Source organism: Rhinolophus hipposideros, assembly GCF_964194185.1.
Source record: "Rhinolophus hipposideros genome assembly, chromosome: 20".
Lineage (NCBI taxonomy): Eukaryota > Metazoa > Chordata > Mammalia > Chiroptera > Rhinolophidae > Rhinolophus > Rhinolophus hipposideros.
Genome location: NC_138066.1, coordinates 20,816,184 through 20,830,249, shown reverse-complemented (window position 1 = coordinate 20,830,249; position 14,066 = coordinate 20,816,184). Strand labels below are relative to the sequence as shown.

Genomic DNA, 14,066 nt, shown 5'->3' with positions numbered 1-14,066 from the left:
AAATAACTCCCATCCACCCTGTTAGGTATTTTGAGGCTTTCCCAGAACTTTTATGGGTATAAGAATTTCTACATTCTTATTGCTCCCTCTTGTGACAGAACTTATCATCTTGTATGTCTTCTTGCAATCCCACAATACACCAGACAGTGACGTCAGCCTCTCTTTTGCTTTCCCAAGGGCAGAGCTAAAGCTAAAATTTGTTGTCTCTCCGTGGCCTACAGGTTCAGGCCAGCTTTCTGTGTATTCTTACACGATGTCTGCCAAAGCTTGCTCACACCATTGTTGGAAGCCTTCACAGGGAGCCAGCTACAGTTTGGGGGTATCTGTGGGCTAGTTAGGGGGATCTGTATGTGAGAGGTCACCAGGGGACAGTGGGCGGTTACTTGATGGAGTCCGCAATACAATTAATAGAATCTGCACCCGTTAAATGCCTTCCCAAAGTTCTAGCTGCTGTTCTGTCAGTCTCCTCTTACCTCCAGGTCTTGCTGCTCACAGCGCAATACTCTGAATGGGGCAGGAGAGAAATGAGTCTCTTTGGCAGCACTCAGCACAGCTGAGCAGTGGGGGGAGCTCATGCACACACTCTCATTTTTCCCTTCACAGGAAAACACATGGGCCAAGCAGGTCTTTTGGCACTGAGCTGGTTTACTTTGGGGAAGGGATGATGTGAGTAACGTCTAACTGTCCCTTTTATTTTCTCCAATGTGTGCACACATTTTTTTCTCTCTAATGATGTGCTGGAAGCTCTCGGCTCAACACCTGAAGACCCACAAACGCCCTCTCATCTGTGGGTGATTGCCGAAGACAGTGTTCTCCAGGAGCTCCCAGACCACAGCCACGGGGGACTAGAGCTGACTTATGTGCCGCTGCAGGCAGGACTGAGCTCTGTATGCCTTTTACCTGACGAATGGGTGGGAGAGACTCCTCCCAGGTCCCTTGATGTGATGCTGGATCCCGTAGCTCCCAAAAAGGCACTTTGGTCCATGGATGGATGCAAAATTGTTGTTTTAGAGGAGGAGCTATGAGTGAGGGATGTCTTATTTGGCCATCTTACTGAGTTTGCTCCTCCATCCATGACTGTTTTCTTTCCTGATATATAGATAGTTTCTAGGGTACAATTTTATTTATTTATTTATTTTATTATATAGTTTTGAGTTACTTTCTTAGAATACCATTGTCATTGTAACTTATTACAATTTAGTTCAGATTAACACAGATTTTAATTTCCATAGTGTATGAAAACTTTAATCCTACATCGCTCCACCTCTTCCCTCACCTTAAAGCTTTTCTAGTCACAAATTATATGTGTATATGTTGCATTCCCCTCAACACAGGTTTATAATTATTGCTTTATGCATGTCTTTTAAATTATATTCAACAAAAAGTTTAAACAAAAATATACATTTATACTGTCTTTTATATTAACCCATGTAGTTACCTTTACCTTTATGTCTTTTTAAAAAAATTTAAATTTTTTAAATTAAAATATAGCTAATACACAATATTATATTAATTTCAGGTTTACACAATAGTTATTCAACATTTCTATACCTAAAGAAGGGATCACCAGGGTAAGTCCCGCACCCATCTGACACTGTGCCATGCTATCACAATATTATTGACCATATTCCCCATGCTGTGCATTACATCCCCATGACTTATTTGTTTTATACCTGGAAATTTGGACCTCTTATTCCCCTTCACATTTTTGTCCCCCTTTGTAATTTTTCAATCACAGTTGACACTCAGTATTATTTTATATCAATTTCAGGTGTACAGCATAGTGGTTGTACATTTACATAATTGAAGAAGTGCTCCCCCTGACTAGTACTCACCTAGCTCTATACAGTTATTACCATATTATTGATTATATTCCCTATGCTTTACAGCGCCATGACTACTTTGTAACTATGATTTGTACTTCTTAATCCCTTCACCTTTTTCATCCTGCCCCCCAACTTCCTCCCATCTATTACCCTGACAAATTTAGTACCCATTTGATACCATACATAGTTATCACAATATTACTGACAATATTCCTTATGCCAAACCCTACATCCCCATAACTACTTTGTAACAATCAGTTTGTACTTCTTGAACCCCTTCCCCGTTTTTCACCCACACCCGAATCTCTTCCCATCTGACAACCATCAAAATGTTCTCTGTATCTATGAGTTTGTTTCTGTTTTGTTTATTTTGTTCTTTAGATTCCATGTATATTATGTTTCCCCCAAAATAAGACCTAGCCAGACAATCAGCTCTAATGTGTCTTTTGGAGGAAAAAATTAATATAAGACCCGTTCTTCTAGCAAAATAAGACCGGGTCTTATATAATGTAATATAATATAAGACTGGGTCTTATATTAATTTTTGCTCTAAAACACGCTTTATAGCTGATTATCCAGCTAGGCTTATATTTGGGGAAACAGGGTAAGCAAAATCTCATTGCATATGTCTTTCTCTGTCTGACACTCCACTCAGCACAGTACCCCCCCAGGTCCATCCATGCCTCCACAGATGGCAAGAACCCATTCCCTTCCCTGGCCAAGCAATATTCCAGTGTATATATGTACCACCTCCTCTTTATCCATTCATCCGTCAATGGACACCCAGGCGGCCTCCACATCTTGGCCACTGTAAACAGTCAGTGCTGCAATGAACATATGGATGCACACGTCCATTCGAGGTAGCATTTGGGTTTCTTTAGATAAATACTTTGAAGTGGGATTCCTAGGTCCTTCTTTATCTCTTGTTATAGCCTTTCTTTTAAAGTCTATTTTGTCTGATACAAGTATTGCTACTTCAGCTTTTGTTTATTTGTTTCTTTGTTTCCATTTTCATGAAATATCTTTTTCCATCCCTTTCAGTCTGTGTGTGTCTTTCAATCTGAAGTGAGTCTCTTGTAGGCAGCATATGTAAGGGTCTTCTTTTCTTATCCATTCAATCCCCTTATCTTTTGATTGGAGCATTTAATTCATTTACGTTGAATGTAATTGTTGATATGTAGTTATTGCCATATTATTATATTTTTAATCTTTTTTTTTCCTTCTCCATCTTAAAGAAGTTCCTCTAAGATTCCTTGTAATACTGGTTTGGTGGTGATGAACTCCTTTAGCTTTTTCTTGTCTGGGAAACTCTCTCTCCTTTGATTCTAAATGATAGCTTTGCTGGGTAGAGTAATCTTTGTTGTAGTTCCTTGCTTTTTATTACTTTGAATATTTACAATCAGCCCTTTCTGGCCTCCAAAGTTTCTGTTGAGAAATTAGCTGATAGTTTTGTGGGAGCTCTCTTGTAGGTAACTGCTTTTCTCTTGCAGCTTTTAAGATTCTTTCTTTGTCTTTAACCTTTGGCATTTTAATTATGATGTGTCTTGGTGTGGGCCTCTTTGGGTTCACCTTGTTTGGGACTCTGTGTATTTCCATGGCTTGTATATTTATTTATTTTTACCAGGTTAGAAAACTTTTCTGTTATTATTTCCTCAAATAGGTTTTTAATTCCTTGCTGTCTCTCTTCTCCTTCTGGTACCCCTATGATGTGAATCTTTTTATGCTTGATGTTGTACCAGTTGTCTCTTAATCTATTCTTCTTATTATTTTTTGTATTCTTTTTTCCTTTTGCTGTTCTGATTGGGTGTTTTCTGCTACATTGTCTCCTAAATTGCTGATTCAATCCTCTGCTTCATCTAATCTACCGTTGATTTCCTCTAATGTATTCTTCATTTCAGTTATTGTATTTTTTATTTCTGACTCGTTGTTTTTTATGTTTTCTAGCTCCACTTTTATGTTTCCTTTCTCTTTGCTGAAGTTCTCCCTGAGATCATCGAGCATCCTTATAACCAGTGTTTGGAACTCTGCATTTGGTATATTACTTGTCTCTATTTTGTTTACTTCTTTTTCTGGAGTTTTGTTCTGTTCTTTTATTTGGGACATGTTTCTTTATCTCCCCATTTTGGCTGCTTACTTGTGTTTGTTGCTATGTATTAGGTAGGTCTGCTATGTCTCCTGCTCACACTGGGCTTGGTGGTGCCTCGACAGGCCAAACCGTGAACCAAGGCCTACTATCAATAGTGCTGTGCTTATGGTTCCTCAGCCAGAGGTATGGGACATGCTGAAGTCATATGCTGATTACTTATGTTTTGCGAATCTTTGAGAGATTTTAGGAAATTCCGCATTATGAGCCAAGATAGACCATTTATATGTAAAAGCCATTGGAAGCCGGTTGGGTGGGCCCGGAAGTTGGGTGGGGTCTCAGAGCATCAGGGAAAATGAACAGTGTTATCCAGGTTGATGGAGACTCAGATATGGTGGTCACCTGTGTATGAATGCCAGGAAGCAGGAGGGCTCAACAAAAAAACAATGACTTCCACCAGGTTCTCCATCTGGGAGAAAGCTGCCCCTTCAGCCTTCACGCTGAAGCCAAACAGTTCAGTTCCTCCCTGTATCTCCCTGGTGCCTTTCAAGCTGCTTCCCCAGCACTGGGGCTCAGAGAAAGTGAGTGTCAGCAAGGAAGTCCACATGTGGGCCCTTTAAGAGGAGCGCCTGGAACTGCAGCTGCCATCATCTTAGCCACAATCTCAGCTGGTTTTCACAGCCAGAAGTTATGGGGACTTCTCTCCTTGGCACTGGAACCCTGGGCTGGGGAACCAGTTGTCGGGCTGGGACCCTTCACTCTTTGGTGGGAATCTCCACAGCTGAGATATCCCTACCAATCTTTAATGGTCACCTGCTAGTTTGGGACCAGCCCATTCACGTCTCTGCCCCTCCTACCAGTCTCAAGGTGGCTTCTTCTGTATGTCCTTAGTTGTAAGGCATTGGTTAGCTAGACTTCAGGTGATTCTCAATGATGGTTGTTCTGTAATTTAGCTGTAATTTTAATATGGTCATGAGAGGAGGTAAGCACAGCATTTACCTATTCTGCCATCTTGACCTGCCTTTACCTTTATTTCTTTGAATTACAGTTTGGTGCTCTTTTCTTTTCACCTGAAGAATTCCTCTTAGAACTTTTTTGGAGGGCTAGAATGTTCTTCTTCAAGGAACAAGTGGGATTTATTCCTAATGGAAGGATGGTTCAACATATAAAAATCAATTAATATAATACAGTACATTAACAGAATAAAGGAAAAAACCCACATGATCATCTCAAATGATGCAGCAAAAGCATTTGACAAAATTCAACACTTTTTCATGATGAAACACTTAACAAACAAGGAAAAAAGACTGGAAGCAGAAGGAAAGTACCTCAACATTTTAAAGGCCACATAAGAAAAATCCACAGCTAACATCATACTAAATGAAGAAAGATTGAAAGCATTTTCTCTAAGATCAGGAACACGACAAGGATATCTGCTTTCACCTCTTCTATTCAACATAGTACTGGAAGTCCTGACTGGAACAATCAAATAAGCAAAAGAAATAAAAATCATCTAAATTAGAAAGAAGGAAGTATAATTATCACTGTGGGCAGATTATATGACCATTTATGTAGAAACCCCTAAAGATTAAAAAAAATAAAACTGTTCGAAAAAATAAAAGAATTCAGCCAAACAGCATATACAAAATCAACACACAAAGATAAGTTGCATTTCTCTGCATAAACAATAGCAATCTGAAAAGGAAGTCTAGAAAATAATTCCACTTACAATAGCATCAAAAAGAATAAAGTGCTTAGGAATTAACTAAGAAGACGAAAGAATTGTACAATGAAAACTACAAAACATTGCTGAAAGAAATTACAGAAAACGTAAATAAATGAAAAGACATCTCATGTGCATCGGGTTGAAAGATTTAATATTGTTAAGATGTAACTTACTCAAAGCAACCTATAGATCCAATGCAATCCCTGTTAAAATCCCAATGGTATTCTTGGCAGAAACTAAAAAAAAAAAAAAATCCTAAAATTCATATGGAACATAAAGAGACTCTAAAACAATCTTGAATGAAAGAACAAACTTTAAGGTCTCACACTTCCTGATTTCAAAACATATTAGAAACCTACAATAATCAAAATAGTGTTATACTAAGATATAAAGAGACACATAGACCAATTTAATAGAATATGAAGCCCAGAAATAAACCCTCATGTATATGGTCAAATGACGTTAATAAGTGTGCCAAAACTAGTCAATGGGGAGATGACAGTCTCTTCAACAAGTGATGATGGAAAAATTGGATGGCCAAATGAAAAAGAATAAATTTGGACCGTTATCTCACACCATATACAAAAATTAACTCAAAATGAATCAGAGACCAAAACGTAGACCTAAAACTATAAATCTATTAGAAGAAAACATAGGGGAAAATCCTCATGACATTGGATTTAGCAATAATTTCTTGGATATGACACCCAAAACATAGGAAATAAGAGCAAAAATAGATAAATGGGACTACATTAAACATAAAAACCTCTGTGCATCAAATTACATAATCAACAAAGTGAAAAGTCAACTTACTGAATGGGAGAAAATATTTACAAATCAAACAACTGATAAGGGGTTAACATCCAGGGTATATAAAAATTCCTACAACTCAACAACAAAATAACCCCATTGAAAAAAATGGGCGAAGGCCTTGAATAGAAATTTCTTCAAAGATGACATACCATGGCCAACAGCATATGAAAAGATGCTCAACATCACTAACCAGGAGAAAAAGGTAAATCAAAATTAAAATGAGACATCACTTCATACCCATTAGGGTGGCTACTATAAAAAAATTTTCGTGAGGGTGTGGAAAAACAAACCCTTTATGCATTGTGGATGGAAAGTAAAATGGTACAGCCACTATGGAAAACAACTAAAAATAGGATTACCACGAGATCCAGTAATCCCACTTCTGGGTATATATCCAAAAGAGCTGAAAGTATCTCAAAAATATATTTGCACACCCCTGTTCATTGTAGCACTATTCACAATAGCCAAGCGATAGAAGCAGCCTAACATTCACTGATGAATGAATGGGTAAGAAAAATGTGGTACGTTCATTCAATGGAATATTATTTAGCCTTAAAAAGAAAGGAAATTCTGTCCTGTGCTATACCATGGAAAAACCTTGAGGCCATTATGCTAAGTGTAAGGTAGTAACAAACAGAAAACTACCGTATGATTGCACTTATGTGAGGTATCTAAAGTAGTCAAATTTATAGAAACAGAAAGTAAATGATGGTTGCCAGGGCCTGTGAGGAAGGGAAAATGGAGAGGAAAATGGAGAGTTGTTTAAGGGATACAGAGTTTTAGGTTTGCAAGATGAAAAAGTTCTGGAGATCCATCGAACAACAATGTTAATATACTTAACATTCCTGAGTTGTATACATAAATATGACAAATATGGTCAATTGTATGTAATGTATTTTTTTTACCACAATTTTTAAAACTTAAAAAGTTTTTAAAAAATGGAGATCATGGACCCATATAGAAGTGAATTTGATAGCCTCCAAATAAAAGATGATGGTACAATTAAAAAGTAAACACTGTATGTGCCCCCAACACTCCCATGTACTGGGTGGAATAGGAACAATAGAATTACAATGATTATTCTCATTGGGGGACACCCCACAGGGACTCATGAGAGCAGTTCGGAAATACTGCTGGGTGGAGTTTGTGGAAGCCCGTTTCTGGAACGGGGGCTCTGGTCCTGATCTCAGGAGGAGCTCCCTTGTCCAGGGTCCCTAGATCTACCTTTGGCCAGGCTCTTCCTCGTGCATTTCTCCTCCTTAGTCACTCTGGAAGTAGAACTTGGTGGACATCCACTTCCTTGGTGGCTGTCATTGCTTGTCTGTAGCTCATGGAAAATTAAAAAGTTGCTTGACAACGACAACAGCCAAAGCCTTTTTTCAGTCTTGGCTTCTGATTTTTTGGCAATATAATTCCCTCAAGAAACAACTACTAGGGCTATTTTTGAAATACCAGTAACAACATACGAAGTCCCTCCCTGCGCATCTTCCTTGGCTCATTTATCTGCTCCCTCCACAGCTGGCCCAGGGCTCTCTTTGAGGCTGAGGATTCCGGGCTTGCACGGGAATGCCACACTCTAAGCTGCTGTCTTCCTGAAGACACACTATCCAACTGAAATGTTTTATGGGTACTTGCTTGTTCAAAGCCTTTTAAAAATTCCATCTCACTGCTTGGCATGGTGAAACAGTTGGATTTTTGAACTCTACAAGATTCTAAATTTCTGGACTCCATAGTCCTTTTCACTCCCGCTTGTAAATTTACCAAATCTAGGTCAGAATAAAGTCCAAGCCAGCGACTGCAGCACTGACTGGCAACTCCAGCATCCTAAGCGTGAGAGAACTGAGGAACATGGGATCCCACACTCATCGTTGTATCTGGAGCTTCTGGGGAACTCATAAAAGGAACCAATGGGAAGAAGAGCCTTTCCCCATTCCAACATCCTCAGTCAGAACCCTTGGGGATGTACTGATGGTTTGAAAGGAACTCGGGTGACTTTAATCCACAGGAAACTTAGGAATTATTTGATGCACAAAATAAGTCCATAACCTATGTGCCCACCAAGGAAAGGTGATGTCCACAGATCCAGGGCACCGTGCCCAGCTACCTATTGTAAACCTTTGCTTGGTCCCTAATCGTGGTAGCCTGAATGATGACCCCCTCCCAAAGAGGCCCACAACCTAATCCAGTCCTAGAAACTGTGATATGTTGCCTGACACAAAAAAAGGAACTTTGCAGAAGTAATTAATTTAGGGATCTTGAGATGGTGAGATTATCCTGAATTGTCTAGACAGGCCCAATATAATCACAAGCATTTTTATAAGACAGAGGCAAGAGGGTAAGAACCAACGATAAGATGTGATAGCAGAAGCGAGAGAGAGAGAGAGAGAGAGAGAGAGAGAGAGAGAGAGAGAGAGAGAGAGAGAGAGAGAGAGATTTTCAAGAGCCTTTAAAGATGGAGGAAAGGGGCCATGAACTAAGGAAAGCAGGAAGCTTCCATAAATTGGAAAAGACAAGAAAATGAATTCTGCCCTAGAGTCTCCAGAAAGAATGCGATGCAACGGACTAATATTGGACTTTTGACCTCCAGAACTTGATAATATATTTGTGTTGGTTTTACGCCATTGATTTTATAATAATTTGTTATAGTAGCTATAAGAAACGAATACAGATTTTCATACCTGTAAGTAGGGGGCTACTGTAACAAATAGTAAAACATGTAGTAGTGGCTTTGGAACCGGGCAATGGCAGAAACTGAAAGAACTTTGAACTTGGTAGTAAAAGCTCAAATTTCCTGGAAGAAGCTGTTGGCAGCAACTGGACATGAACACACTACACTTGGCCTTCCCTCCTGAAACAGGGCCTGTTGCCAATGCTTTGTGCTCACAGTCTCATTATGCAAAGAGCAAGGAATCCCATGCTTAGCTTAGGAAAAAATCCTGTGCTTAGCTTATGCAAAGAGCAAGGAATCCCATGCTTAGCTTAGGATTCAAGATTTCCTGAAAAATGAATGGAGGTGGCTTGAAAAGGGAACGTGAACAGGTTATTTTGGGGCTTCAGCACGTGATTCACTGTCTCCCTCAGTTTCCTCTCCTTCCAGACCCTCCACCTCACTCTGCCTGGAATTAGAGAAACTGCTGCTCGGTAAACTACAGGGTGATGTCCCATTTTGGCCTCTTGGCATCCACTGCAATTTGATATTTACTCCTGATTGGCAACCAAGGCTGCAAACGGGAGGAGAAGAGGAAGGGCAGGGAAGCGTGTTGGACCTGGCACAAGGGTCAGTGATTCCACTAAGAGCTGCCAATAAATTGTCCGTTGACAGATGTCTCGGGGCGCTTTGGAGAGGGTTACTTGAAGCTTTGATGGAATCCTCAGCCTGAATCAGGGACGCAGAACCAGTTCAGGAATATGGAAGCAGGAGCTCTTCTCTTCCTCTCCAGCTCCAGCTGGTCGAAATTGAAGTTTTCCAAGAGACGTGCTCCCAGATTGTAGACTCTAGGTTTTCCTGCGTTTCTATTTGTAACACATTATCATCCCTATTTTATTGACGGAGACTCAGAATACCCAACCTGCTCTAAGTGACAGAGTGACTCAGTGCCAGTTCTGGATTAGAACCCCAGTGTCCTGCTTGTTTCCCAGGGTTCCCAGCACCTCATGCTGCTAAAAGCACTGGCTGGTCTTGAGCCAGTAACCATCTCCCCACCAGAGTGGGAAGGTACCATGCAAAATGTATTTAATAGGGCAATGTATCGTACACCTGGTTTTATTAGCAGAGGGACCGTCTATGCATAAATGGGTCACATGCCACGCAAGAAAATACAGACTTTAAGAAAACAAGGCCCATCCATCTAAGTGGATGATCCTGGCCTCCTGGGATTAGGATGGGGGGGATAGTGATAGCGAGAAGTACATTCTGGTTTCAGGGAAGCTGACTCCTTAAAATGAGGGTTGAAGAAGGGATTTCTTAGCTGAGGTCACAGGTCATCCTCCTCCGTCTCCTCCATCTATAACACTCACGCCTAGCTCATTCTTTTCCAACGCTGCCTCTTAGGCTCCATATTCAGGCCCTCATCGCCTCTTACCTGGACCCCTGCAGTAGCCTTCCCTTTGTCCCGACTTCTCCAGGTCTGCATGAAGCCAGTACGTTACATTTCCTGAAACTCACCTCTGAACCTCTAAACATGGCATGTCCTTCTTCAGAGGACCAATATTTTCAACATCTCCTTTTAACCTATGACACTGAGTACTAACTTACAGCCTTGGCATTCAACATCCTTTATTCAACTTTCCTTTCTCAATTTCCCCATCACTTGACCCAGACATGGACCACCACCTCCCATCTGATAGGTTTTCTCCCTCTTGGATGTATATGTTATCGTAATTTCTACCCTTAGGTACTTGCTTCCATTCTGCTTTCTCCTTTTCTTAATAATCTTGTCATTTTTAAAGAAAAAAACTCATCATTCATCAAGGATAAATTCAAGTTGTATCCTTTTTATGAAATCCTAATCTAACCATCTTATTGGAGGTCATTTAAGTCTTTCCCTGATTTCCCAATATCCACAGTGTCTGCATTACTCCAAGTTGGAGGATTAGTTAAAGGGGGAGAGACTGAGGGCGGGTACCCCAGTTAAGGGACAGTGGCAATAGATTAAAGAGACTGTGGGCCGGGTTCAGGGGCTATGAGAAAAGAAATGGGCGTGGGTTCTTGCTAAACAGGTGGCAGGCAGGGGTAGTTGGGATCTGGGCAAATGGTGTTGGGGTCTGGAGTGGTCGTGGTGGAATGCCTGATAGGGTCTTGCCTTCAAGATTTTTCACTCAGATGAGCCCATCCAGTGAAAAACACCAGAACAATCCACATATTCCTTCCTTCGAAACATGAACCCTGCCCTCTGAAACCTCGCTCCTCCCTTGTCACCAAACATACTCCGCTTTTTAATTTCCTTCAAGAAAACACCAAAAGTCAGGTTTTATATAAAAATATATATATTGCTCAATAGTTATATCACATACATTTCCACAATAACATTTGTAGCAATACCTTGGAATTTAAGACAACAAGTGTTTTCATTAATGATTCTTGCAAGGACCCCCACTACCATCCCAGGATGGAATTGGAGTTCACAGAGGAAAGCAATTTACCTACGTCTCCATATCTAAAAAACATTAATAGTCAAGATAAATGTAAACATTAATAACTTAAATGAGGTTAATTTTACCTAAGGCATCATGTTTCATATCAATAAACAGAGTTCACACTCTTTCAAAATATAATAAAATAATATCAGGGGGTATTTAGGGAAAACCAGAAGAAAATAAATTAGGTTCAGATTCTCGGGTTGCGGAGTGAGTGTTCAAGGCTTTGGAGTTTGAGTTTTCTTGTCCAGGTGCTTCATGGCGTCTTGGACCCACAGCTCCGTAGGGTCCGCGCAGACTTTCGTCCGTCTGGTCTGGAAGCTGTGGGGAGAGAGGGGCACGATTACATGGAGTTCCACTGAGATTTCAGCCTAGGAGCGCAGCTCATTCTGCCCTAAGAAGCTACCATGAGAACTAGAGGAGGAAAGCGGGTGGAAGGCAGGTACCCACTACACGCTGCTCCTAGAGATGTCCCAGTAACTTCAGGCTAAAGAAATTGGGATGGTCTTAATCAGCACCCAGATGGAAAGGGGTCCCAGGAGTCGCTTCTCCCCTCGTTTTCCCACTGGGCACCTTTGGATATTGGGTTAGACTCTCTGACTCTAAGGTTGTGAGGCTCCCTTTTTTTTTTTTTTTTTTTCCTGAGGAAGAAGTGGACCAGAGAGAAAAGAAATGTGTGCTCAACTCACATCACAGCTTCTCTGGGACAGCCGCTGCTGGTGACTCTTCTGTAGCTCACCAGCCTCGATTTGGGGATGATCTTATTGATGAAAACATAGCAGCAGGGGCCTGGGAAACCAAGTGAATCTGGAAATGGAACCACAAAGAAAAAACATTTCAGGATGGATTAGATTCTTCTGATCTTCATCAGAGTGGAAAAGAGTAGTAAAAAGAAGGCAAAGGGAAATCAAGAGTAGAGGTAGAGCCCATTACATTTCAACATGTCTGCCTATACCTCAGAGCTAGAATGTTACACTGACTCAGTTTACTATGCTGTAAAATGGGTATAGAGCATTGCTAACAGACTGAGGGAACGGGGAGCTGTTAAAAACTACACAAATCCTGAGAGTGTCATTAGGAGGAGCTAATACTTCAAATTATCCGAGTCAGGGAAGATCAGTTCTGGGACCCCAGGTATAGGTCCCCCTTTAGTCTCCAAGTAATCTATGTCTGGTCATGAGTTTTTCTGACACCCACTGCCTCTGCAGAGTCGCAACTCTGGAAGCTGGACTGAATGAAGCACAGTCCAGATTCCAGGTCTCTTCTTCTCCGCTCCATTGTATCTGGAAACACCCTGCACACCCACCACCAGGCCCCCGCTCTTTGATCACCCCAGTCTCCTGACATTGTTGAAAGGAGCTGGGGTAGTAACTATACTGAGGGTGTTTTTCCAGAGTTGGAGTCTTGGAAGGAGCTATATTTGGGGTTCACAGCTGGATTTCTCACCCAGGCTCTGCCCCGCAGCAGCTATGTGGTCAAGCTTACTCCTTCCTTATCCTTCTCTGAGCTTGCCTGCCTTGTAAAAGCAGTTATCAAAGTGTGGATATGGATACCCTTTCTGCTCTAATGGCCCATGATAACCCAGAGATGGGGTGATGTGTTTCAAAGGGAAGAAGGGAGGCGGCTTACCTGGCTGAGCCATCACCTGGGTGCTGAAGGTGGACACAGTGAGCAGCAGGCACAGAAGGGCAGCGGAGACTTTCATGGTGGAAGGTGAGGACGTGAGCTTCAGCCTGAGAGTTGTTGGTGTCTGGGTTTGTCTCTCTCTCTCTCTGCTCCTCTGGCTGCTCTGCCTGCCTTTTATTGAAAGCTGTGGGTGGAGCAATGCTTGGCCCAGGGCAACGTCATCCTCAATGAATGACTAAGTGGAAGTTTAAATGTGCTGAGCAACTTTAGTATCCTGAGAAGTTTCCAGGAAATAGGAGACGGAAGCTGTGGGTTGGGTAGGACACTTTCTATCCAACCGGTGACCAAAAGAAGTGAGTGTGTGTGGGAGGGGGGGATGGGGGGTTGAGGCACAGTTCTATCGAGAGTGATCACAGACATGAACCAAACGGGTTATTCTTAAGGATTCTGCTTTCTGTGAAGTGAATCTTGCAGAAAAGAAAAGAGGCTACTAGCAAGCAGAGTTCAAAGGAGAAATGAAAGCACCCCAGGGCTTATCCCTGGCCCTCCTTCAGATAACCGCCCAAGGGGCCTCCATTCAGGAAGGGGCCCTGGGGTCTTGACAGACTCCCCAACAGCATATTAAATCCATTTGTCTTTAAGAAGCAGATGGTAATGGAAGCTTAGCAGAACTACAGGATTTTGTAACCACAGAACTGAATTGTAAGAATCATTGGATTCTTGGAAGAAGCCATGTAGAGCTGCAAAAGAAATGTTCACGTGATGCTCATGTAGGGCTTACTGTGTTCCAGGAACAAGTGCTCATCTTTCAATTCTCCAACCCCATCGAGTCAGTATTATTAATTCCCATTTTATA

The 14,066-nt window shown here is 41.4% G+C and overlaps 1 protein-coding gene across 1 annotated transcript; it reads right to left on the bottom strand.

The window, feature by feature from the left end:
* Positions 1–11,420: 11,420 nt before the first annotated feature.
* On the bottom strand, positions 11,421–13,352 carry LOC308488455 (C-C motif chemokine 2-like). The gene is made up of 3 exons (XM_081028192.1): positions 13,214–13,352; positions 12,274–12,391; positions 11,421–11,905 (listed from the first exon to the last, which is right to left on the bottom strand). Exons 1-3 carry the CDS (start codon positions 13,287–13,289, stop codon positions 11,803–11,805), a joined length of 297 nt encoding a protein of 98 aa, XP_080884318.1. The 5' UTR covers positions 13,290–13,352; the 3' UTR covers positions 11,421–11,802.
* Positions 13,353–14,066: the final 714 nt, after the last annotated feature.

Coding starts and splice junctions, on each gene's coding strand:
- LOC308488455 (XM_081028192.1), bottom strand. CDS start 13,289: ATGAAAGTCTCCGCTGCCCTTCTGTGCCTGCTGCTCACTGTGTCCACC. Junction 12,392..13,213: donor CCAGGTGATGGCTCAGCCAG/GTAAGCCGCCTC, acceptor TTCCATTTCCAG/ATTCACTTGGTTTCCCAGGC. Junction 11,906..12,273: donor TGTCCCAGAGAAGCTGTGAT/GTGAGTTGAGCA, acceptor CTCTCCCCACAG/CTTCCAGACCAGACGGACGA.